The sequence below is a fragment of the Manihot esculenta genome, chromosome 8 (genome assembly GCF_001659605.2).
Source record: "Manihot esculenta cultivar AM560-2 chromosome 8, M.esculenta_v8, whole genome shotgun sequence".
Classification (NCBI taxonomy): Eukaryota; Viridiplantae; Streptophyta; class Magnoliopsida; order Malpighiales; family Euphorbiaceae; genus Manihot; species Manihot esculenta.
The window spans coordinates 2,509,577-2,535,660 of NC_035168.2; the positions used below are offsets into that span (position 1 = coordinate 2,509,577).

The 26,084-nt window shown below is 29.8% G+C and overlaps 4 protein-coding genes across 8 annotated transcripts; 3 read left to right on the top strand and 1 right to left on the bottom strand.

Moving 5' to 3' along the window:
* Nucleotides 1–349: 349 nt before the first annotated feature.
* Nucleotides 350–4,327, top strand: LOC110621225 (1-(5-phosphoribosyl)-5-[(5-phosphoribosylamino)methylideneamino] imidazole-4-carboxamide isomerase, chloroplastic). The gene is made up of 8 exons (XM_021765418.2): nucleotides 350–539; nucleotides 642–703; nucleotides 1,059–1,266; nucleotides 1,793–1,878; nucleotides 2,277–2,378; nucleotides 2,702–2,835; nucleotides 3,341–3,389; nucleotides 3,952–4,327. The coding sequence occupies exons 1-8, from the start codon at nucleotides 407–409 to the stop codon at nucleotides 4,132–4,134; spliced, it is 957 nt and encodes a 318-aa protein (XP_021621110.1). The 5' UTR covers nucleotides 350–406; the 3' UTR covers nucleotides 4,135–4,327.
* A 268-nt stretch (nucleotides 4,328–4,595) lies between these two features.
* Nucleotides 4,596–7,176, top strand: LOC110621224 (heme-binding-like protein At3g10130, chloroplastic). Of its 5 annotated transcripts, none has more exons than XM_021765415.2 (9): nucleotides 4,596–4,947; nucleotides 5,041–5,127; nucleotides 5,243–5,313; nucleotides 5,401–5,502; nucleotides 5,611–5,715; nucleotides 6,030–6,165; nucleotides 6,626–6,735; nucleotides 6,838–6,954; nucleotides 7,047–7,176. In XM_021765415.2, exons 1-8 carry the CDS (start codon nucleotides 4,647–4,649, stop codon nucleotides 6,910–6,912), a joined length of 987 nt encoding a protein of 328 aa, XP_021621107.2. In that variant the 5' UTR covers nucleotides 4,596–4,646; the 3' UTR covers nucleotides 6,913–6,954; nucleotides 7,047–7,176. The 5 variants fall into 5 exon arrangements, with proteins under 5 accessions (XP_021621107.2, XP_021621106.2, XP_021621109.2 ...); XM_021765414.2 differs by having other exon boundaries at nucleotides 7,051–7,176; XM_021765417.2 differs by having other exon boundaries at nucleotides 6,838–6,947.
* A 1,765-nt stretch (nucleotides 7,177–8,941) lies between these two features.
* On the bottom strand, nucleotides 8,942–9,564 carry LOC110620729. The gene has a single exon (XM_021764558.2). The coding sequence runs from the start codon at nucleotides 9,499–9,501 to the stop codon at nucleotides 9,025–9,027; it is 477 nt and encodes a 158-aa protein (XP_021620250.2). The 5' UTR covers nucleotides 9,502–9,564; the 3' UTR covers nucleotides 8,942–9,024.
* A 7,764-nt stretch (nucleotides 9,565–17,328) lies between these two features.
* LOC110619977 lies at nucleotides 17,329–22,814 on the top strand. The gene is made up of 12 exons (XM_021763505.2): nucleotides 17,329–17,787; nucleotides 18,863–18,927; nucleotides 19,269–19,341; nucleotides 19,533–19,551; nucleotides 19,746–19,865; nucleotides 20,268–20,337; nucleotides 21,032–21,075; nucleotides 21,167–21,208; nucleotides 21,459–21,518; nucleotides 21,685–21,752; nucleotides 22,215–22,272; nucleotides 22,529–22,814. The coding sequence occupies exons 1-12, from the start codon at nucleotides 17,489–17,491 to the stop codon at nucleotides 22,616–22,618; spliced, it is 1,008 nt and encodes a 335-aa protein (XP_021619197.1). The 5' UTR covers nucleotides 17,329–17,488; the 3' UTR covers nucleotides 22,619–22,814.
* The last annotated feature ends 3,270 nt before the right edge of the window (nucleotides 22,815–26,084 follow it).

The window sequence follows — 26,084 nt, forward strand, 5'->3', positions numbered from 1 at the left end:
ATAATTTTTATATAAATTATTAATTAAAATATATAAAATTAAATGAATTTAAATTTATTCGAATAATAATAACAGTTTGAAATAAATTTAAATGATTTAAATTAATTTTTAATTAAATTTAAAATAAATTTAAATATTACGAATCTAAAGTAAATTCGAATTTAAATATTATAATTTTTGTGAATTACTTACCCGTTAATCAACCTGCCCACTTTATATTTGTATATATTGGATTGGGGTAAAAAGTCTATTTTAAATAAAAGAAGTTTAAGACATTAGTTAATACTTTGTTGAAAAAATAATTAAAAGAAAAAAAGAGTATAAGGAGCGTTCGGTAAATAAGAGTAAGGCTTTCTGTTTAGCCCTCAACCTCAATCTCACTCTTTTTTCGGTGGAATCAGGCACTATGAGAATTGGCGGCCTCCATGCTCCTTCATCCCCCAGCATCATCACGCCGGAAAGAAATCTATGCTCTACAATAGTTCCTAGCTTTTGTAAGAATTACAAATGTATCACAACGTTGCCTTCACTTGTCTGCAGTATGTTACGATTCTGCTCTCTTCTCGTTATTTTCTTCTACCCCTTACTATTCGTGGGTGTATCTTTCTTTCTCTCGACATTTGTGGTGTTTCTTTTTCCAGGATCTTCGCGTTTGTCTATACAGTGTGCTGTTCGCCTCCGCCCTTGCATCGACATACACCAGGTATTTGAGGGGCTGTTTTTTTCCCCTTATTATAAATCATATAAATGTGTTGCCCATTACTAGAGTAATTGGTGTAGTTGATGGAAAGAACCCCTTTATTTAGCTTATCAATTGAGGCTATAATTTTTGGAGTACACACCATAGCAGCAAGAGGGATAGGATTGCTTCTTGCTTGTGAACTTTGCTTTAATTAATAATTTTTCAGTAGTTTATCTATTAAAGGTGTTAACTTTGAGGCTAAAACCCGTGAAAACTGTGCATTTTCCTAATTCCATGTATTCATGTTATTTCTTCTCGAGGTTGGATTTGAGCAAAATGCTTGGATATTCATGTTATGTACTGTGCTTATTATCAGGGGAAAGTGAAGCAAATTGTTGGGTCTACTCTTCGGGATTCAAAGGAGGATGGATCTAGCCTTGTAACAAACTTTGAATCAGATAAGTCAGCATCAGAGTTTGCAAATTTGTACAAAGAAGATGGGCTTGTGGGTGGTCATGTAATTATGCTTGGAGCTGATCCTTTAAGCAAAGCTGCTGCTGTGGAAGCACTGCATGCTTATCCTGGTAGGTGTATGAGATATTCCGTGTTTGTTTCTTCTTGGATTCAAATGTCTGACTTTAGTTTTCTCGTGCTGGTTATGCCTCTCGGGATTATGAGTTCCAGAAAATATGAGTCATTTCTTTAGTCTTTGGATAACTGCTCATGTGATTCCTCTGATAATGATATAACATGAAGTCTGAGATTTCTTGTTATTATGCACATTAACCCTCCTTTTGGAATCAAGAATTTTGTAAGAATTCAATTCAATTGAATTCTTTTCTTGCAAAATTCTTATTTGGAATACAAAAATCCAAAATTTTTAACTTGAAAATTTTCCATTATACATGAAGATGAAATCATGAAAGATTTTGCAAGAATTTATTTGAATTCTTTTCTTACAAAATCATTCATTTCAAACGAGGGGTAGATAGTCAAAGGAGTTGAGCTTTACTGAGTATGGACTATTTGTGGTATCTGTGGTTGATAATAAGTTTAAAACTTACAGATTTTTCCTCTGCTGAAATTACTGCGAGGAATGGCAAAATCCAGGTGGCTTGCAGGTTGGAGGCGGTATCAACACGAACAATTGTTTAAGTTACATAGAAGAAGGAGCAAGCCATGTCATTGTCACTTCGGTATGCTATAACATTTTATGTTACTTGAATTGATAAATTGTGTAGTCTCATAAAGTTGTGCTTTGATGTTTAAATTTGAATTTTGCTATATTTCCTCATTGACTTGCATTCTTCTCTTTGGCATGTGGTCTGGTTCATGCAACCGAACCAGACCATATACTTTCATTGTGCTACATGTTCGAAGAAAATTACTTATAGGAGAGTACTTCTTGTGATAGCCAGCAATATTTATTTTGTATATTTAATTTACAAGCAACAAAAACATGAGAAATGTGCTATACTGATACTCCTTGATTGTGATACCCTGACAGAGGCACTTGAAAAGACGTTGCACTTTTTTTCACATGACTCATAACAGTTTGCAGTAACTTGATTTAAAGTTCTCATTTTCCTTGCAGTATGTGTTTAACAATGGTCAAATGGACTTGGAAAGGCTAAAAGATCTTGTCCAAGTTGTTGGAAAGCAAAGGCTTGTGTTAGACCTTAGCTGCAGAAAGAAGGTGTGAAATCAATAATTTTTTTTGGCTATTTCATTGGATTAATCAAGTGGTTATATGGTGAGTTTCAATTGGAAATTGCAGATTAGGCATAATCTCAACCTTCTTTACAGTATCGTCATTTTACTTGATGCTATTTCGTGAATATTAATGCAGTGCAGAATAATGAAATGGGTCAAGAGTTGGCACATCTGAACTATTGAAGCTAAAAAGAAAAACATGTTGAAAGAATTTAGTTGCTCCTCTTCTTTTTTTAAACTCAAAAAGTGTTTTTATTTTCAACTGTGGCCTTTTACAGACTTGTGTGTGCTGATTTTGACATGCAGGAAGGTAGATATGCAATTGTAACTGATAGATGGCAGAAGTTCAGTGATGTATATCTTGATGAGGAAGTACTGGAATTTCTTGCCAACTATGCAAATGAGTTCTTAGTTCATGGCGTTGATGTTGAAGGGAAAAAGTAAGTTTTTCAATATTTTATTATACAATTTAAAATCATTCCTGTAAGATTGTTCTCTCAGTCTCTCATCTCCACTAAACAAACTAAAGATGCTCAAGCTCTGGTTTCCAATAGAGAATAAATAATCTCTTGTTGAAGATTTTTCTTTTAAATTTTTTGGGAAGTCAATTTAATTGATATTAGACTTCATGCACCAAGTGGTATTACATACACTTGGCCTAGATGAGGGCTTTCCACTGGTTATTTAGGTAGGATAAAATATCACTCTATAGTGTAAAATCTGAGATTTAATGTGTTCCCTATAGATTCTCACTCATTTATCATATGAAAACCTTCAGTTGTAAAATCTCCTTTTTAGTTATTGTTTTCTTTTTAACTAAAATAATGAAAATTGGTGTTGGTGCCATGATATTCTACTTGTTCTTAACAGGGGACACCATCCAAGATTTCTTACTTTTTATATTTTGTATTTGGACCAAGTATACCTAATTGATTGTGTTTGCAGGCTGGGAATTGATGAAGAGCTTGTGTCATTGCTTGGCAGGCACTCACCAGTCAGTAACATATTTGCATTGTGTTTCTTTCTCTTGTTGCATCTCATTTTTTTGCCATCCTCAATTTTTTTTATCACAACTATTTCCTTGAGAAAATGCCATGCAACTTTGATAATGTCTTGATTTTTTCCAGTCAGTGCTCTAAATGTTTATCCAGCATCCTTTTTCACTTCACCCTGCTCTTGATATGTTAGTGCAATTGACATTAATTATGCAAGGTTAGGTTAACATGAAGGAAACCAATTAGTCCTATTCATGAGTCTCACCTTCTTGAATGCTGGAAAATTAAGGAATGCTTTAAGCATATCCATGAGCCTAAATTGACATCAAAATGGAATTATGACTATCTGTAATGAATGGTTCTCTTAAAGTAGTTTGAGTGTAGACATGATCGTTGCTATTGCTTAATAGATCAGGTGGTTATAGAGCCTAATCTTCCCGACTGATTGATAATTAGCAGCTTGTTCCACTTACATAAGAAGCAAACAGATATACCAATACAAATCAATATGTATGCTATTTTGATGCGTGGATTGTTAATGCATTGTGATTTGGATGCCAGATTCCGGTGACCTATGCTGGTGGTGTGACGGTAATGAATGATCTAGAGAGGATAAAGACAGCAGGGAATGGATGTGTTGATGTTACTGTCGGCAGTGCTCTTGATATCTTTGGTGGGAACTTACCATATAAGGATGTTGTTGCTTGGCATGTCCAGCAGCAGCAGGAGACCTTGACAGTCTAGTGTCCTTTGTTTGTTTAATTGGTCAAAAGGAAAAATGGGTTCTCGTCTATTTTCATTTCTGGCCTTGTAATTGCTTAGATCTTTGTGGAATAATGTGTTCTTATGGAGGATATTTAGTAGTGTCTGAGGCTGTTTCTTGATGGATTTTATTGGAACTAATTTGTATCTGATATCACTGGTAGCTCCTTGTGTCCTGGCCATTTGCAGTTTGCCCAAAGATTACATTGCGACCTACAAATTGCTTGTTTTACGCAAAAAATTATGTTCTTTATTTTTATTTACTTTGTAACTTATTGAATTACACTTTTAATATTTTATATTAATAGAATAAGTTCGATGTTTTCATTAAAAATGTTAGGTATATTTTTCCAATACAATTCCAACCTGGGATTTATCATATATTGACCTTTTTTCATGCTAGGAAAAAATGGGGAAAAAAGGTAAAAAATGGGAGAAAATAAAATTCCCGGGAAAACTCTAACCACAATTTCAGACGCATTAATAAATGATATATGTACATAAATTCACTCTGCAGAAATTTAAAACCTGAGATAGTTCGCGACTCGGGAGGCAGGATGCTTCTCTGCAACTGCAGGCCTTCACCGATGGTTCATTCTTCGCCGAAAATCTTCATCGCCTCTTCTACAAGCCTTTACAGACCATTATTCACCACCGTCAAATCCATGGCCACTGACAGAGTAACCGCCACCTCCACCTCGTCACCGCCGAGGAGAGCCATGTCGTCTGCCTCCGAAGCTCGCGTCTCTCTTGTCTTCGCTCTCGTTTCTCAGGCTTCCAATGTTTCTCAGCGATGTAATGTTATGAACTTTCTCTGTATACCGTCGATTTCACGTAGCGACTGTTTTTCCAATCATTCTTAAGCTTTAATTGCTTCTTACCTTGCAGTTTTGTTCGATTTGGCTAATGAGACTGCGAAATACGTGTTCCCGAAGAGGTTCGAGAACCGTAATTTGGAGGAAGCACTGATGGCCGGTATTTTTAATTTCTTTTCATTGTTGAATTGAAGTGCTTTCTTTTTTCTGCTCATTCCTTAATGGAGCTGGGGCTTGGGTTTATGGTTTTGCCTTCTTACTTATTTATTTTCTAGTTCCTGATCTTGAATCGGTGAAGTATAAGGTGTTAAGTAGAGGAGATCAGTATGAAATTAGGGAAGTTGAGGTATATACACTGTTCATAAAAACTTTTGGTTTCGTTATTCTTATTTGTTTAATATAATTGTGCTGATGTATAAATTTGTTTTAAAAGCCTTACTTTATCGCGGAGACAACAATGCCAGGGAAGACTGGATTTGATTTCAGTGGTGCATCTCGGTCCTTCAATGTCTTAGCTGAGTACTTGTTTGGTAAGGTAGTGGTTAGGATTTAAGTCCTGTAAGGACTTGCTTAAGCGCGAGTTTCTTAATGCTATTTCTGTTAGTTGAATTTATGCATTTTTCTTTTTTTTTTTTTTGGCTAGAATACAACTAAGGAGAAAATGGAAATGACAACACCTGTTTTCACACGTAAGGCTCAATCTCTTGGAGAGAGAATGGAAATGACAACACCTGTGATAACAAAGAAGGTGATTGTGAGTCTCAGCTTTATCAAATGCAATCCTTATTGGAATGTTCTGTTAGCATCATTTTATTCAATTTTATTGAGTGGAGATTTTCAAGGCCACTAATGTTGACCTTATTGTTTTGCTGGTAAAAATTTTAACTTCTGCAGTTCGGTTGCTTTTAGTTAGGATCATTGTGGATTTTTTTTTTATTGGTCTATCTAAAATTTTCCCAATACTTGTGTTTCTAGTATTTGTTTACGTCTTGTTCGAATGTAGTTTTAAGAGTTTTACTATATTTTTTTACTGTGATTTGATATGCTTATAATTATATTTAGATGGAAGATCAGGATAAATGGAAGATGTCATTTGTCATGCCCTCCAAGTATGGTGCCAATTTGCCATTGCCTAAAGATCCAACAGTTGAGATAAAAGAGGTGCCAAAGAAATTTGCTGCAGTTGTCGCATTTTCAGGTTTGCCCTTTATGATAAACTGGGAGCTATTAGACTTAGTGATGTCATGACTAGGATAGTAAATTAGAATTAGACAACAAGTTGTTTTATGGTGAAGATGTCAGTGATGTGATAGATGATCTACTAAAAACAAATCCAGATTAAGCCTTAATCCAGTGAGCGTTTTGTAACTGAATTTTTTAATGTGGATGAGATCTGCATTGCATTATGCAAATAAAGTTATGTTATTTTTAAGTGTGCTATTTTTCAGGCTGGTAATTGCTTATGTGTCTTATCAGGACATTAAGGATGTGAAGATGTCTATTTACAGAATTAATTAGTGAATGTTGCAGTTGAATCTATTATTTATGGTAAATCAAAATGTGTAGATGAATTAGTCAAGATTTCTGAAATCCCTGAGCATATTACATGGATGCATGCAAGTCTGTAACTCATAATTTCTTTCCTATGTCTGAATCAGGTTTTGTTACTGACGAAGATGTTAAACAACGGGAAATGAAGTTACGGAATGCTTTGAAAAATGACATGCAGTTCAGAGTAAAAGAGGGTGCTTCACCGGAAGTTGCACAGGTGAGAATCTCCAATATTATAATTCTCTTTAATGATTATAATTCTCTTTTTGCACAAAAGACCTGTTTGAAACATTTTAAAATCCTGCCATTTTGGTTGCAGTTCAATCCTCCTTTTACTCTTCCATTCATGCGGCGCAATGAGATTGCTTTAGAAGTAGAAAGAAAGGAAGAATAGCTGCTTGATACCGATTTTAGAATCTGAGGAATACTGTATACTGTACACTGGTTTTTTTACTTTCTCCAGTAAAATGATTTTATACAACAGAGTGAATTTCATGTAAATGAAACTGATAATGTTGCTTTGTATAGGTAGAGTTTGTGATATCCTTTCGCACTTCAACAGTCTAGAGCAGCTGGGGCTGGAAATGGACCGGCCTGAGCTGGCTGGAGGCAAGTATTAGGATTAGCCGATATTCACTGAAGCAGGAAACTCAATTATTCTCTAATCTCTAATGATGAATTGCGTTGATATGTTATGTCATAACATGATCATATTAATTTTAATAGTTATCAAAAACATTAACTATTGGATTGACATGAATGATTTTGTAAAAAAAGAATTTAAATGAATTATTGTAAAATTACATATAATCTCATTTATATGCATAATGAAAAATAATTGAATTTTTTAATTCTAAATAAGATAATATAAGAAAATATATGAATTGAATTAAATTTTTATAAAATTGAAAATGAATGCCGGAGATAGCATATATTTTTCGCCAAAGGTTGGAGGAAAATGGAAAGAAGATTTTTTTTTTTTTTTTTTTTGGAAAGAAAGAAGATTTTATGACTGATCCGTTTTACACACTTATAAGATAAATCCCTTCAATATTGATTAACTCTGCTATGCTAGTAAGTAGGATAAAAAACTGAACTTGCCAAGTGGGTTTTGAAGGTTTTCTCTCCACTGTCACAACATCTATCGGCATAATGATTAACCTCTAAATTGGTGTATCTGATAAACAGATTATTCGATGTTCCATTCTATGATTATGAATAATTCAGGCCAGCTTGGAGGCGACTCTAATCCATTTGCTAGCATAGCATAATCGTGTGTTTGGAGACCTTGGGCTTATCTGAAACCCACAACTTTTTCGGGCTTTACTATTGAATGATTCCTCGAAGAAACTAAAATACCTGTAAAATGATGAAAAATAAGGGTCTCTGTTCAGTGACGGGAAACAGAAAGGAATGCAGATATCGGAATTGTCCTAAGTTGATTCAGATTTATACTTGCAAGCTCGCAATCATTTGTCAACTTAATGCACTGCCTGTTACAGCTACTGGAATTTCAATCTAATTTCTCTTAGTAAAAATTCCAATCCTACTGGAGAGTTCCTTGGGATATGGATAAATAACATATATATGATTTATAACATGAAAAAATTGAAGAGGATACCCAGAATCAAATGAGATGAACAGATGTAACTAATTCAAATTTATAATGAGACAATATCACATGTTTGTTTCTTGCAGAGACTGAAACATCTGAAACAGTTGTCCTGCGGTTTTCTCTGCTTCTGTTATAATTTATGCCCACCAGAATTAGCAGATTTTCAGAATAAGACTTGAGCTTGTTATATATGTCTCTGTTGATGGCTCTGGAAAAGTGCTGCATATCTCATAGATTATTACGATTCATTTGTGAATGTAAAGATACACATTGCCCTGAGGATTCTTTCCATCATATGAATGCATTTGTAATAGATTAAGTTGACTTGCGTTTTCATTTAATATATCAAGTGCCAAGTAAATTATAAGCTAGCAATACCTAGTTAGCTACAGTCCCACCATTAAGGAGCAGTAGCAGCACTAGGAGCAATATGGTAGAAATATGGACTAAAGAAATTTTCTTTTTATTGTTTGTTTATATTACTGCATGATTAAAGAAAAGACGAACTCTCATATGCCAATTGAGGCTAGCTCTGACTGGTTTCCTCGTCGAAACGTTAGCGGTCTGGGTTCAAGTCCTCTCATCCATTATCGATTTTCCATTATTCACCATAGTCGTTCTAATCTGGCATGTACCTGGGTTAGGCATCCTTTCTCAGTAAGCATATCTGAATGAAAACCCAGACATGGGGAAAAGATTTATGATGTTTCTGATGCTACGAAAAAACTTGGGTTATATGCTGGCTGCAGATTAATTTCTTGTGATGAGAAAGCATGAAGGTGTTTGTTAAAATGTTTTAATGAGAAGGTAAGCTAAACTGTATTTGTTTCATTAGATTTCTTGTATACATTACCTATTGTAAGGAAAATTATTTAATTAGGCCATGGTTTACTAGTCTATTTCAGGTATGCTTTCCAGTACAGGCTTCCAATAACCTTTATGGTTATCATCATTATCTGTCGTATCATCAATTTTTTCCACTCTCTGTTGATCCAGAATCTGAGAAACCATAGAATCAACTGAAACTCCTTCCTTCTGCAGCATTTCTTGCAGTTCTTTCTTACTGATGACCAACTTGATTCTTACTATGTTTTCTTTCTTATCTTCATCTTCTGGAATTGAAAATCTTACTTTTTTCTTAGCTTGTGGAGATGGCAAAGGAAGAGGAACAAGATAGTGCAATTTACCACCAAGTAATTTTGTATCTGGCGGGTGATGCTGAAAACCCTGAAGTGAATCAGATATTGCATGACCAGAAAAATCTGAAAGCACTTGCTGAACTTTAATTGGTGCTTTATATTCAAGGACCTTCCCATCTCTTTTCATGATCTTGATAACCTTATCATGCAGGACTAAGCAATTCCCCATGGTTTCTATTAGTGAGAGCAAAGCAAAAATGAAAAAATGTATGGAAGAGTTCAGAGGTTTGAATTCTTGCATGAGATGGTATCACAGATTGATCTATTTATGGGGAATGATTATGAGAATACCCTTTGTCTATTCCTAAAATTACAGAAACACCCTCATCTTTTTCTGGGCCCCATGCTGTTGATTTTTGTTGCTGTACAAACAAGACATGGCCTCCTCATTGAAGAAGTCATCCCCATATCTGAAACTCACAACAGAACTGTGCAGCTTGTAGGAGTCAAATCTGATTGGGAAGTTTAGTAAAAAAGTATAAAGCATGATTAGCACTGGATTATCCAGAAGTAATTAACATCATATAAAGTTAAAAGAATCATGATTATTGCATAACATTATTTATTTGCTAGTGTCTTCACTATAAAGCTGAAACATTTTACTGTCATCTCTTAATTATGAGTGGATCATCATGTTTAACGAGGCAATGAACAATTACAGGACCTTGTTCTTCCCATTTGCAGTGTAAGTGGATTATTACCAGACTCCAATTTTTACGGTGGAGGATTAGCTAGATCTTATCAGACTACTCTTCAAGCCTTTTAACTTAGTGGTTGACCACTGGTGCACCATAGATGAGGCTGTCTGGTTCACAGCATCTTGTGTGCAGGTATTGGCTATCTGCTTTTCCTTCTTGCAGTAACTTCATAATCATGCATTAGATTTTGTAAATAATTGTGGTTGGTGGGCAGAAAGCATTTCTTATTACTGTTTTAATGCAAAATATTATATGGAAAATGCTTGTATAGTGAATTATTGCTGTAATAACTAAGAGAAAAATAAATGAAACATCTAAAAATTCTATATTTACTACGAAATATGTAACAAGCTAATAACTAGTGTCAAAAGCGAATAACGAAAAACCGAAGTAAATATATTTGTGTTCCCATTCAATCAATTTTTTTGGTTAATTCTCATTTAATTGAATTATTTTCTCATAAATCATTTTGAATATAATTGCCAATAATAAGATTTAGATCTTAATTACAAGGGATAATTTCTAGTACAAGGTTTTGCTTTGCTTGGCTTGGCTTGGTTGGTGCTATGCCAACTAGTTTTACTAGCTAATCCAAATTGCTCTAGCGTCTTAATCACATATCAGTGCTTGCCCTAATGCTAGGAGTCTCATCTGATACGCGTTAGTTAGGTCCGTAATTCTTAATCTCTGTGGTTGCCTCTCCCAACAATCTTTTCTCCAAAGATCAAATCCGAGCTCTTCTTTTGAGAAGTAATGAGTCTTACCATGTAAGATTAAATCCGAACTCTTCTTTTGAAATGTAATGAGTCCACTGTATCCAATGTTTATGACTAAATTCATAAAACTATTTGATTTGTTTTAATTACAGATTAAGAGATAATATATACAAATGGACTTATAAGTTAACTTGTAAAAAGAATTAATGGGGTCTATGTCTAAGGTATATTGGAAAAAATTTTAAAAATTACTATTTGGTTATGTAATATAAAAAAATTCATTAATTAGCTTTTTGATTTTAAAAAATACATTTAAAATATTTTAAAAAAATTTTAATCATTAAATATTATAAAAAAATTTAAAATTCATTTAATATTAAGAAATTAATTAATAAATTTTTTGATAAAATTGAGTGATTAATTTATAATTTTTTTATTAATAATTTTTAAAAATTTTAAAAATATTTTAATATATTTTTTAAAATTAATAAATTTTTCTATGTTATAAAGACTATACAGTAAATGTCCAAAAGAAAATGAATGGGGATGTGGAATGATAGAGACCCACCACCAGCAATACAAGGGGGATGAAATGATGGCATTCTAGTGTGTGTCTTTTATAGAAAAAAGGGAATGCTTAGTGGCAAGTGATGTTTTCCACACGCATGCTCTAACCTAAGTTTCTGGGAAATTATTTAACTCAAGTGGGTAGGCAGTGAATTTCTCTTATTCAAAGGAATGGAGAAGAAACAAGATTAAAGGAATAAGACAATGACTATTTAACAGAAATCAATTGTTAGGGTGTAGCTGATGATGTTTTTTACACGCATGCATGGTGAATATAATTAAGTTCTAGCTTTAATTTACACTCTCAAGGTTAGAGGCTTAGAAAATTAATACTCCTAATTGATTTGCTAATTTTACCCTAATTTGTAGGGTGAGGACCTCTCTTTTTTTATTAAAAATATTTCAATAATAATAATAATAAATTCTGCAAAATTTAAATATAAAGCTCATAAGCATCACATTAGTTTCAACTCTGCAAGCTCTCGTGAGAAATTCCTCTAATCTAATATATTTTTCACCAATATAATTACTTATTTCTTAAACAGTTATTACATATTTTTACCAACATCAATTGGCATAATTTTTTAACCAACTATTATATATGTTCATTATCTTTGATAACTAGTCGATGTGGGACTAGTACCCACACTTATACTACTAATTAATTCCATAAAATGATCATGATTCAGATTTTATAGCTAATGTAGTGTCAATGAAGATAAGATTTGCTCCACAAATTAATGGATGAAGTGGATAGTGACAGTGTTACTTTGTATGTGCAAGCAAATCATGATATTTGTATAAGATAATGAAAAATGAAAGGAAAAAAAAAAAAAAATCTCGATATTTACATAAGAAAATGAAAAAGAAAAGGGAAAAAAATCTTGATATTTTGTGTGGAAGTTGATGAAAAGGTTCATCCCAACTGAGATTGCATGCCAAACAGTCACTGGCTGGGCAGCTTAATTAATTGGATGCCCAAATTAAGCACTTCAACAATGGAGGGTTTTTTTTTTTTTTTTTTTTTTTTTGTAAAAAAAAAAAAGCTAAAAGAAACCCATATGAAAAATCTTCTCTTTTTTACAAAGTGGAAACTTTGCTCATGAGATTTTTCTCATTTTTATTAATTAAAATTTTAAATTTTCTCATCTAGTTGATTGTAATGCAGTAATTATGTCAGCATGACAAATGCTTTTTTTTTATTCAATCATGATAAAGAGATCAAAATTAATGGTAATTAAACTAGGCGAATTTTTTTTTTTTTGCCAATTTTAATTTTCTTTGTAATATTATTATTTGTCATTTTCTTTTTTGCCACTTTTTAGCTATGCTTTAATGCACTTTTCTCCTAAGTTGGAATTTTGCCTACATTCATAGCTCTCTTTATCATAGGTTGAAATTTTGGAGTTGAAGCAAAGAGTCACTATTCTTGCAAATGTATATATAAATTTTCCTCTCACTTGATAACAAAATTACACTTACATTCTATTGCACCCTTAAATTAATAAATTTTATTTATTAATTTCCATTTATCAATAAATAAATAAATTAAATATTTTGTATAAAAAATTTATATTTAAAAATTAAATTTAAATTATAATTTATTATTTAATAATTAATTGAATGAAATTGTTATTTATAAAAAAAATTACAAAATAGTGTGAATTAATAACAAATAAGTGGTTAAAAATGCATTAGTTTCGAAACCTTGTAAAAAATTACAACACTATAAATAATTTTGAATATGTGAATTTTGAGTTAGAAATTTAAAATTTACAATTTATAATTTTTAAGTTATTTAGAGTCGTGTGAATTCAACTTAAATTTTAATACAAAAAGATTATAAATTAACGATCGATAAATTTTTTACAATTGGGTGAAGCCAAGTTTTAAAGAAGAATATAAGTTTAAAATTCATTAAATTCCTTTGAGTAGACTGTAGACTGACCCAATATTGCACACTTCAGCTCGTGATTAAAGGAGATCAGATTAATTTCATACTTGGATCCACTAAAAAATAGTCTAGTCCGATGATGTGATGGGAAGAAGGAGAGTAGACCCAACTATCTCACAGCTTTATTGTGCTGAGAAAATTAAATAGCCATCTGACATAAAAAAATACACTGATACATTCGTATATATAAACCTGACTGATAAAAAGAGGTAGCAGTATAACAGTGTAGTAATTACACGTTACGATTATGCATCACGAATAGATAAAAAAATAAATAAAGAGGGGAGACGTAATTATAACAAAGGGATGAATAATTATCAGCTACACTTTTAATATGGGATGAATTCTGATTAAAATTTTAAAAAATATATTGTAAAAATAAAACAAATTTTAAATTGAATTATAATGCGTAAACCCAGTCTCCAAGTTAACTCCAATATTCAACTAAAGACTAATGTTCCTTTCTCATTCATTGAAAGTATAAATCAAAGATTTTTCTCCAACATCTCTTCTTTTTCTGTTGCTTTGTTGCCACTTCAGATTTGTCTGAGTGGGTAAGGGGCCCACAGATTCATGACACTTGCTCTCCAATGGTTGGCCGGCACCGCCAACTATAATTTTTGTTGACTTGATTTATCGCTAATTAAATTTTTATTTTTATTTTAAATAAAACTATTTATTATATTAATAAAATTTTATTAAATAAAAAGAATATTATTTTAAACGGAGAGACTATTATATCTAATAGATTTTTTAAGTAAAGTATGAACAGTTAGAATAGAATTAAATGAACTCATTTAACAGAAATATTAGTTTTAGAGTCTAATAAAAATTTACTATTATTCAAAATTAAATTCTTATATAAGATAATTTAATAAAAATGTTTCTCAAGTACTTGTCTAAATCTCTGCATAAGATAATTTAGTAAAGATGATCTTTTTCTTTTTCATCTCTCGAGCATAAATCATTAAAGTATTTTGAACAAAATCATGAAAGAGAGCTTTTATGAAATAAAACTTGAATAAGATTCTAAAACTGATATCGTCGTTGCGATTCCGAAAACCCATAACAACTAGTAAACCTCTATTGAATATTATCTTACGAAACAACAGAATCAATAAAATTTAAAGAAAAGTCAACCACAGAAACAGACACATGACGTTTCCATATTAACGAAAGATTCCATTACAGTCCTTATCTATTAACTGAGAAGCAACCATCAAAATGTAAAAAATTACGAAAAAATTCCATATGAGAACTAAAAGTTTTTATTTCCAGCAAAAATAAAATATTCGGCTTATAACTAGTAACCAAATCTTTCAAATGCATTAAATGTCCGAGAATTGCCGAGTGCTCGACACTTCCAACACAGGACAATTATTGCTTTCGGCTATCCCGACCTTTGACGGGATGAGTCGCTTCACTGTTGCCTGTCAAATTAATATTCACAGAGGTGTTGTTAGAGGTATCATGTTGAGAGGAAGGAAAACCTGTAACAACGTTAATATGGAGAGGATATTCATTATCTTGTACATCCTTCCAAGCAAGGAGGAATCGATTGTACAACTAAGGGCCCCATCCCCTATATTTTCAAAGTTAACATTATTAAAAAACCGAAACAGATATATTTTGCCTCTAATTCCATAATAGATATCTTTCTAAAAGATGCCATAAATCTGCTAAAGGAGTCTGTATATTCTGAAAATTGATTGGACTAAAATATCACCACTATACAGTAATCACCACCATACAGAAATTATAAGTGAGCATCGAAAATTATAAGTAACGATCGAAATATTTTTGAATCTCTTAATAAGGACAACAACATCTTCATTTTTATATTTTTTATCGATAGTCGATTGATGTATATTTGTTTTTTCATGGAAAAAAAGAAAGAAAAAGTTAAGTTTAAAAAAAGAAAAAGGTGAGAGTATCAAGTTATAAAGAGATAATAGATAGAAACCGGAGTCACGAATCAAATTTCTTATTATTTAATGCATTGCACTATTTTATTAATTAATAATTAATTTTATATTTTAATTATTCTGTGTTACTGCTGAGTTTGTGCTCCCTCTCACAACCACATTAATCTTAATAGTCCATTACCAAATGTAAAATAATTATTTACCTTTTCTTTATAGCTAAGATTGACTTTTTTTGAATAATTTTGTTATTTACAATAAAAAAAAATCATTTTTTTAATTTAAAACTTTTTTATTTTATAAAAAATTAAAATCTTAAATAATTTTATAAAAATTTATTTATTTTTTTATAAAATAAATCATGACAAATAAACACTAATCATTAATCATAATTAAATACAATTTTTATTGCGTAATGTGCAATTAGAGAATAATTTTTTCATTACGATACATAGTTTTAATAAATTAATTTTTATATGTTATTTTAAATTATTTATTATTATATGAGGTTTACAAAATGTAGAAAAATATTGATATATAGTAAAATTGAAAATGTAATTAACAAAATATGAGTAATCAATTGGCTAATTAATAAAAAATATTGAATTCAATTTATTTATATTCATAAAATAATTTATTTATTTAGAATCAATTTAAATATAATAAAATTTAATTGAATTTCTTTTATATTAAATAAATTAATAATAAATTTAAATTAATTTAACTTATTCATCATGCTTATTATTTTTATAACTAACAATCATTTTTATCATTTTGATTGAAAAAATCATTATGAATATTTTTATAATATTTAAAATATGAATATTATATAATTTTTTACAATTAAAAATATAAATTCAGATTATTTTTTAAAAAATTAATAAAATAATATAATAAATTTCTTAACGTTAATTATAAATGCATTAAATATTAAATTAAATTAAATTAATTATTTAAAGAGCAGATATTAATTAAAAATTAAAAATTAAATTTAAAATTAAAAAAAAAAAGAGTTCTCAAAGTTAATTACTTGTGTCGTTAATTTTTTTACTTGCATTATTATAATATTTCTGGGTTTGGGGTGTGTCTGTTAGACCTCTGGGCCCGGGCTTATTCGCCATTGGATTGGGTGGATATGGCCCAATTCAGCGGCCCAAAAAAATCTGAAACCCAACTTTTTATTTGATTTGGTTTTAGACTTTTAGGCTAATTTGCTCTTTTTGAGAAAAGAAAAAAATTTCAAAACAATTTATTTGATAACAAAAACAACCTGGAGCAGAATATGTGTTCAATTTGAGTGGCCCAAGGTACTCTTGAGCTCTTTTTTAAAAAATGATATGGATTTTTAATAAAAATTATTTTATGAAAAGAAATTATTTTACAAATTTTGTTAATAATATTAAACTTTACTTCATTCTTAAATATTTAATATTTTAGGCTTTTATTTTATTTATGCTTCACTTGTTTAAAAAATAATTTATATGCAAAAAAATATTTTTCAAGAAAATAATTTATTTTTAATTACTTATTTGTGATATTATAAAATAAATTATATTAATAAATTTGTATATAAAGAGTTTAAAGAGGTTAATAAGTACTTAATATCTAAAAACTAATTTTTTTAAAAAATAAAAAGTATTTTGAAAAATACTTTTTTTTTACTATAAAGGTATTTTACATTAATTGATTTTATTAATTTTCAAGCATTAAAAATATTTTTAAAAAAAATATTTTTCATGAAATAAATAAGGTATATAGTTTTGTATTTTGAACTAAATTAATTAGTAAAAATAATTTCACATGATTGTCAAATTCTTTGATATTATAATGCATATTAGGACATTAGGGAATTTAAAAATTCAATTTCATGTTCAAAATATTATTTTACATAGGAAAAAATCATCATAATAATTACTAAACTTCTATTTTTTTCAAAAAAAAAAAAATCTTTTATATAATTGCACACAAAAAGAAAGAAAGAAAAGTTAATTTCAGTCATTTTTTTAATCCAGAGAAGAAATGATAAAAGTTCTTTTAATATAAAAAATAAATTAAAACAATAAAATAAAATCCTGTTTGAGAGATTTTTATTTAATATATAAAAAAATTCTCAAATTGTTTCTGTTACTTTAACAGAAATGACAAAAAGTACTCCCCCGAATGGGAGGTCCTAACTGAAACGCCAGTCACGCTCTTTAACAAGTGCAAAGCAACAGCAGAGACCAACAACTCTACGCACCACTTCACTTCTCAACACCACCTCTGCTTCTTCTACTATTCTTGATCCACCGGAGAAATCATGGCTGGAGTTCTCAATGTCCCTCAATCTTCCTTTTTCCGTTCAATTCCCAGCAATCAGAAAATACCCAGGAGAACAATTTCCATTATCAGAGCTACCTCAGAGACTCCTCTTTCTTCTACTTCAACCTCCACCACCACCAAAGAAGACCAGAAGCTGGAGACTTCTTTTACTGTCCCGCCTAATTTCAAGCCACCAGAGCCCAAGCCGTTCACTGTGAAGGGGGGCCAAACTTTGGATATTCTTGGTGCTTCCCTTTCCTTGCTTTTCCGGTTGGGCACTGGTGTTTTCGTTTCAGGGTATGTCAATACTAACTGTTTCTCCTGTTTATCGTCTGCATTACCGATTAATTCGTGTTCAATTTGTTTTGCAAGATTTTTCATTAGTTTTAGTTCAAAAGTGAATTTGAGAAGCTCTTAGCTAGTGCTTTGAGACAAATGCAATGTGATTAAATAACAAAAGAGGTAAAATTTTTACGAATTAAATTGAAAATTGAAATTAATCTGTTTTATATTGGAAATATTTAGCTATAAAAGATAAGAGAAATTACAAAAGAAGGTAGTACTCTGTGGTTTAGTTGTGGCTAGGTCAGTTAAGGCTCTTATAAGGATTGGAGATTATGGGTTTAATGACATAAAACGAGAGATTGTTAGAGCTCCACAGATCAATTTGAAATCTGTTCATGGTGATTCCACTCAAAGTAAAGAGCCATGACAATATTTTGGAAATCATAAAACAGAAAGGTAAGTGGACTTGCTGGCTTGAAATTGTATAATTGTGTTGTGGTTAATTGACTTGGAATTGATACTAAAGTATTTCCTATTGTAACAGTTTCCTATGTAGCTATTTTAGATTTAAATAAAGTATAGAAAGGAACTCAATTGTTAACAATTCAGTCTAAGCAGTTTTAAGGAGGCAACTTAGGCAGGTATAGGCATGGATAGGAAAGGAAGAATTTATTAGATTTTATGGAATTGCATACAGGATTGGGTATATGTACACAAAGGGATTAGATGGAGCATATCGTTATTTTACTAATTTGTGCCTTGAGCTTAAGTAACTTACAGTTCTTTCCCTCTTTTTTCACTTGTTTGTTTCTACCCCAACCCCTTTTGGCATATACTTCAAATTATTTGTTTACTAATAAAAGATAAAGAAAATTAAACATGTTATTAATGAAGTTTAGGACTAAAAGTACTCAGGAATCAGGGTTCAGGGATTATCAAACCAACAAATCAATAGGATGTGTTGTCATGAAAAGTGACACATATAATACTGCTTATAAATATCGTATTTTTGTATCCTACTGCTTAATGTTGCTGCAACACTTGCAGGTTTTCTGAATTTTCATGCATTTGCGTTGAACTGTGGCAGGTATTCTGCATCTTTTGTTCCCCAGAATGAGATTCCACCAGACCAATATGCTCTAGGAGTAGCTGGTAGTTGTCAAATTTCCTAAGTTATCATTATACTAAGATGTAATTATGTGTATGTGTTAAAGGGCTGGTAAAATTTGTCTTCCAGTTGAAAAAGGTAAAAATTGCATGATCAATTGTACGCCTTATGTTCAGTTCAAAAAGAGAGAGAGGTAGAGAGAGAGAGAGAGAGAGAGAGAGAGGGAGAGAGAGAGAGAGAGGAAGGGAGAGGGAGAGAGGGAAAAAAGATTGAAGCCTTAAGTTGAGATGCTTCGTGCTTGCATATGGGGTTTTCCTGTTCAAGTAAATTTATCTAAACAATTCGTTATGTTGATGATAGTAGTGTTATATTTGCATTTATATAGGTTACAAAGTGAAAGAGACGTCAAAAGTTGGTCCTCGACCTGAGAAACCTATTGAGATATACGAGTTTGAAAGGTACACTGCTCTCACAACCATTTAATATGTAGGCAGAGTAAATCTAGACTAAAATAAGAAAACAAATTATAGGCTCTTTTTCTTTTTCATCTTTTATATGACCTTTATATACATCATTTTGATGAATTGGACTGAATATTTCTACTTTGTTTCTTCATGTATGGATTTTCTCGACCACCTGCAAACTTCAGCTGTCCTTTTTGTCGCAAGGTATCATCAAATTATCCTACACTTGATATGATGTAAATATGTTTAATTTGGAATTTACAATGTCCCTATGTTTTATAGACTCTGATCCATTTCATATATTTTCACTAGGTGATTGCTCTTATCAGTGCCATGTCTCTGAAGTTTCATTCTGCAGGTTCCTTGTGATGTGGGTTAACTAGTGTGAATATCTGCAGGTTAGAGAAATTGTTGGAGTTTTGGATATTGACGTTCTGTTCTATCCTTGCCCAAAAAATGGTCCCACTTTCCGTCCCAAGGTTGTTCAGATGGGTGGAAAACAGCAATTCCCTTACATGGTTTGACATTGCTCCTTTTATTATTTTTCTCTTTTACATATTCAGCTTTTGACATTTTGACATATGAACTAAAATAATATTCCTAGACTTATATCCCCCTAATTGCCCAAATTTTCAATAAATTAGTTACGAATGCATAAATCCCCACTTCTTCATAATATGGTCACTGGAGCCATCTTGTATTTCGGTTGTATGTGTTTGAGCATTTTCATTTAGCATTTCCTTGCCACCAAATGCTGGGGAGGAAAACCCTCTTATTGGAAGTCTTTCAACTTAATTTTTGTATTTCATTATTCAGAATTTAATTTCTCAGCATGCCTTCCAGACATGAGAGATTACATTACCGTCTTTAGCAAGTGGTGTTGACTGGAGACTAAGATTCAAATTTTGTCTTGTGTCCAGGTGGATCCAAATACTGGAACTGCAATGTATGAATCAGATGATATAATTAGGTATCTCGTTGGGAAATATGGTGTGTTTCTCTTCCTTGACTTACTTTTCCTTGGTTCATTTTCACTATTTTAATTTTTCCTGCACATCATAAACCAGATGTTCTTGAAAGGAAAAATTAGTCAAATTTTATGTTTTGATATTTATAGTGTACCTTCAAATGTTAGTTATTTTTTTCTCCCTCCGTGATTGTTATTGATATCTTCAACAAATGGATAAAATCAATATCATTTTAATTTTTTTTGGAAATTGTGCTTCCATTTAGTATACTAGTTAAACAACTTACTTGGACCTGTTTATGGATGTTGGACATACCACCAGTATGTTTCATACTATTTGGGATATCATTCTCACGTACTAATTTCCATTTTAATCTGTGTCGAGATATGTCTGACATAGGCATGATATGGTAAAGTGAAATGTCATTCTCAAGTACCAATTTCCATTTTAATCAGTGTCGATATACATCTGACATAGGCATGATATGGTAAGGTAAAGTGTCAAAAGTATCTAGCTAAATAGATTATTATTGTTGTTTTTGTTTTTTTGCCTTGTTAGGTACTATCATGATTCATCTTTGTTTTTTTATCAACCTCTAAGATGATCCCTTGCATTAAATGAGAGGATTTTTAGTAATTTAAGTTCTTGTGCATTATGTATCTCTATTGAATCCACGGAATCTTTTTTATTTAATGTGTCCGATTTATTTCATTTAGGCGATGGAAATGTTCCTTTCATGTTGTCACTTGGTCTCTTAACGGTTAGTGTTTGAATTTTTTTTTTTTTTTTATAGCAATCTGTAAGATTTAAGTGTCAATATTGCTTCTTATCTGTTGCTTCTGTTTCTGTAGACCTTGACTGAAGGGTTTGCCATGATTGGTCGTATGGGAAAGGTATAATACTGGTTTATTTTATTAATTTGTTGCATCTTTTTCCATCATCATTAAACTGAAGCTGTTTGAATGTGTATTGTTTGTTCGTAAAAAGTTTGAAATGATTAATTCCAGATGGTTTAAGTTAATAATATTCAATTATATTTACGTGCTGCATCCATGTAGATGTTAGATTATCATGATTTTGCTATTTCTTGTAAGTCGTATTATGGAGTGGCCTTGACTTCAACCTTTCCTTGGTTTTTCGCAGGGATCGTCATATTCTCCATCAAAATTGCCACCTAAACCACTTGAATTATGGTCTTATGAGGTAAGTATATTTCCAAAAGAAATTTTTTATTCCCAAATGAATTTGTTTTCCAACCATCTTTCTTTTCCAATGTGCAATCTAAAGTCATGAATTCCACTCCCCGATATTTGTTGCCTAGATATCCATGGAGGTGTGTGTACTTAAATACTTTTTCTTTCCCTTTCAGGGTTCCCCATTCTGCAAAATTGTTCGTGAAACACTGGTTGAGTTAGAGTTACCACATATTCAGCGCAGGTAAATTCGAAAGTTGGTCTCCTTATCATTATTTTTTTTTTTTCATTTTAGTTTTAGAAATATTTGTATGTGGTTTGTTTGTTTTACATCATTGTTCTTCAATTTTTTTTGAAATGGTCTTAGCCACCAAATGAATAACTGCCATGTTCCTGAATCCTGATAGCTTTCGGAGAAGAAATGTCCATTGTTATTAGCTTGTAGGTAGATAAATCTTTGAAGAAATCAAGTTGGATCAAATATCATCATGCTTACACATGCAGAAAGAAATTATTTGTTAAAAGTACCATTTAGACATCTATTATATATACCATGATTTGCATTGATTATAACGATTAATCCTTGTTTTTCATTTCTCCTGTCCATTGTGGTGGAGATTAGCTTATAACAAATTGTTTGTCTTAAATGGTTGCAAGCCCATGAAAAGATAAAATTTTCACCAACTTTTTCTGTTTCTGCTGTTAGTTGTGCTCGTGGCAGTTCCAAACGACAGGTGTTATATCAGAAAGCTGGACACTTTCAGGTATTTCATATCTATGGATTACAGTGCGTTGTTGTTAATTGTTATTCCTACGTACAAATTGCTGCAAGGAAATTCCTTGGTGTATCTATCATAGATCTAAGAGATATTAAAATGAGTCTCATTTACTTTTTCATAAAAGATTCACTTATTTGTGTCTTGATTTACGGTAAACCGAGTTCAAATCAAGTATTTCCTGTTGTTGCAATGACATTCAAATGGTATGATATCTTATCAATTTTTCCGACAATGATGTTAGGTACCATATTTGGAAGATCCAAATACAGGGGTGCAGATGTTTGAAAGTGGCGACATTATAGAATATCTAAAAGCAACTTATGCTCAATAAGCAAAGCCAGCAACAAGCTTTCGCCTTTTTTCTTTCTAATCAAATGGAGGGTCATTATGCTTCCTACCCAAAGCCTGTTAAATTATATGATGTAATTTTTATTTATTATATGTATAAATATGGAAAGGAGGAAACAATGGTATGGACAAAACTATCCTAGGTTACTCTAATAATTACAAATCTACTTTTATTTTAATTGGTTAGAAAATAATTTATTATCATTGAATTTATTTTTTTTAAATCTATTGTTTAAATTTATTTAGTAGTTAAAGAATTTTTTTAATACTTAAACTCTCTATTAAGTTTTTATAATAATTTTTAAAAAAATATCAAAAAGAAATAAGTTATTGAATAATTTGTAAAATTAAAAAAAATTTAACATTATTTTTTGTTTATAATGATTAAAATTCTAATAGTATTCAAATGAAATATTAAAATATATAATTATTAAAATTTTTCAATAAGAGTAAACTTTACAAACAATAATTTTTTATTATATTAAAAATAAAATGTTTATAAATAAAGCATATTAATAATAAAATTATATATGCTAAGAAATTATTCATAACTTTTGAATTATAAATGATTAAATTTAAAAATAATATTTTTAGGTAAAATAAAATAAAAATCATTAATTTTAAAATTTTTATTGTGTTAGAATAAAATTAATTAAGACAAGTGTTTCATTTTACTTTTCAATTTTGTACACTTTTCATATAAGATACTATTTTATTTGAATTAAATTAAATGTTAGATAAATTAGTAAACTTAAGAATTGTTTAAGTTTATATCTAACCTTTGTTATTTAAAATATTAATAGTTTAAAATTTAGTCTCTCTATTTAACTTTCATATAAAATATTATCATTACTAAAATTATTTTGTTAATAGGTAATAAAAAATTAAATCTATTAGTATTAAGTAATGGTTTTGTTAAATTTAATAATAATTTAAAGTTATTAATTCAACTTAAAAGATAATTAATAATATCATTCGATTTATTAAAAGGTGATATATAAATATCAAATATTTTTTATAATAATAGTTAAATATTGATATAAATTATTAATAAAAATATTTAAATATTAAATAATTGAAATAAATATTACCAATAAATTTACATATTTTATAAAAAAAATGATATTAAAATGTTAGATTATTGAGATCATATTAAGATATTGTAAAACAAGTTCAACTTTTAAAAATTTTTAGTACTATTTATACTTAAATTCTTTTTATTAAATATTTTAGTAATTTAAATTAATATATATAAATAATTTACGAATAGTATAATGAATATAAAATATGCAATACACCTACATTAAATAAGGCCAGTGATGTAAGTGTTTGCGCTTTAAAATAAGGAAAAATTATTAATTAATTTTTATAATATGAAGAAATTTATTAGCTAATTTTTTAATTTTAAAAAATATATTAAAATATTATTAATATTTTAAAAAAATTATTTATTAATTTTTTCATTAATTTTATTATTAAATATTTTACTATTTAATTTTTATTATTTTAAAAATTTATTAGTTAATTTATTAAATTTTAAAAAAATTATTAATTAATTCTGCTGTATTATAAATATTTTAGATTTTTTTTATAATATTTAACTATTAAAACTAATTGAAGTGTTCCAATAAAGTTTTTAAAATATCAAATTACATAATAATTTTTCCTTAAAAACAGTACATCCACCTCATGTTTAGAAATGATGTTGTCACTTCCTCTGGTTTCTTCAAGTAAGAGCTCTTCACCTTTGATTTTGTATACGAGGTAAAAGTATAAGCGAAGAATGGATATAAGCATGAACTTTTAGCTCTTTAAATTAAAAATTTCACAAAAATTTAATTTAATTTATTTTTTTTCAATTTTATTATTTAGAATGAAAAAATTCATTTTTTTTAACTAACAAAGTTTTCATTTAAAAAAAAATGAAAACATATATATATATATATATATATATGAATTCATTTAGATTTTTTTCTGGTAAAATGAATAATATCTTTTATTTATTTTTTTAAGGTTAAAAGTTTAAAATTTACCTTTAAACTGTTATTAAAAAAATTAAATAAAGTCATTACAAATCAAATTTTGAAAATATGAGCTACACTCAATTTATTAGATTGTATTTGTGTATATTTTAATCATAAATATTTTTGGATAAAAAAAAACGTTTAATATTATATAATTCAAGAAGGAATTTGATATTTCTACCTTTTCTTTTATGTGCTTGTAATTTTAAAACAAGAAGATGATCTCATGAATTTTTATACTCACATGAATTTGATCTCTCAATCGAAGACATTATTATACTCTACATATGAATTTTTATACATGAAAAGAAACACTGAACTATCCACAAACATCTTGCTGGCTAAGCTACTGTTTTTCCCTCCTACCAGTGTGCTTGAATCATTCACTAAGTGCATTATTGATTTTTTAATATTTGATTTATAAAATAAAAATAATATAATAAAACATTTTAATACATTAAAATGAAAATTTATTAAAAATTGTTCTTTCATCAAAATATTCATTTATAATAATGGGTTAACATTTTTTTTTTAATTAAATATCTGAGAGTCCAAATCCTATCCATTCTCATTTATTAAATTTTCACATAAAATAAAAATAAATTTGTACTCAGTTCATACTTCAAACCTACTAACATTCTTATAATATTTATTTTTATTAAAAAAAGACACTTGATTTAATAAATGCAGATCTAAAAGTAAATTTTATATCTCTAACTAGTATCACTAAACAAAATTTTAATTTCATCATAAAATATTATATATCAACCAATTATTGAGACCTAATAAAAAAATTTTCCATTGTCATGCTAAATGGTACATTTTGCAATTGTGAGTTTTCCATTGTAATGCAGGTGAATTTCGATGATAATTAGGGAACTCTGATGGTGGATGATAAGAGGTACAGCTTTAAGGATGCACTGGCACTCTCCTTTGTTTTGCACTTTCTTTTAAAAAATAGGGTTTCATTTCAAATCAAACCAGTCAATTCTAGATACATTCAATTTCGATTAGGTTTTGATTCGAAAGGTAAAGCAATAATTGAAACTATTATCAACAGGTATCCCCTGGAGCTTCATGTAGTCCATCCGATATGGCCGTGAAGATGCTTTCCTTAAAAAGGTTTTTAAGAAAAAATCAATTAAGCTTTTTTTTTTTTGTTTTGTTTTAGAAGTTTCATATATGAAATTTTCATCACAATTAAATTACACTTGCAGCTTGAAAACGGTTTGCAGATGCTCGAGAAGGAGGTGAAAACAGGTCATGAAGATGCTGAAATCCCCTTAGAAAATATGGATATAAAAGCCCTGGGGAAAAAGAGCCGCAAATATTACAGATACATGAGTGCTCTTACAACTCCATGCACTGAAGGTGTGATCTGGAATGTCCTTGCCAAGGTAACAATTTAAAAAAAAAAAAAAAGAA

Excerpts from the sequence above, each read along its gene's own strand:
- LOC110621225 (XM_021765418.2), top strand. The coding sequence starts at position 407 with ATGAGAATTGGCGGCCTCCATGCTCCTTCATCCCCCAGCATCATCACG. Across the intron at positions 540-641 it reads GTTGCCTTCACTTGTCTGCA|GATCTTCGCGTTTGTCTATA; the intron begins GTATGTTACGAT and ends TTCTTTTTCCAG. Across the intron at positions 1,267-1,792 it reads AGCACTGCATGCTTATCCTG|GTGGCTTGCAGGTTGGAGGC; the intron begins GTAGGTGTATGA and ends GGCAAAATCCAG.
- LOC110620729 (XM_021764558.2), bottom strand. The coding sequence starts at position 9,501 with ATGGGGAATTGCTTAGTCCTGCATGATAAGGTTATCAAGATCATGAAA.
- LOC110619977 (XM_021763505.2), top strand. The coding sequence starts at position 17,489 with ATGGCTGGAGTTCTCAATGTCCCTCAATCTTCCTTTTTCCGTTCAATT. Across the intron at positions 21,519-21,684 it reads TTGAATTATGGTCTTATGAG|GGTTCCCCATTCTGCAAAAT; the intron begins GTAAGTATATTT and ends TTTCCCTTTCAG. Across the intron at positions 21,753-22,214 it reads TTACCACATATTCAGCGCAG|TTGTGCTCGTGGCAGTTCCA; the intron begins GTAAATTCGAAA and ends TTCTGCTGTTAG.
- LOC110621224 (XM_021765415.2), top strand. The coding sequence starts at position 4,647 with ATGTACATAAATTCACTCTGCAGAAATTTAAAACCTGAGATAGTTCGC. Across the intron at positions 4,948-5,040 it reads TTCCAATGTTTCTCAGCGAT|TTTTGTTCGATTTGGCTAAT; the intron begins GTAATGTTATGA and ends CTTACCTTGCAG. Across the intron at positions 5,716-6,029 it reads CACCTGTGATAACAAAGAAG|ATGGAAGATCAGGATAAATG; the intron begins GTGATTGTGAGT and ends AATTATATTTAG.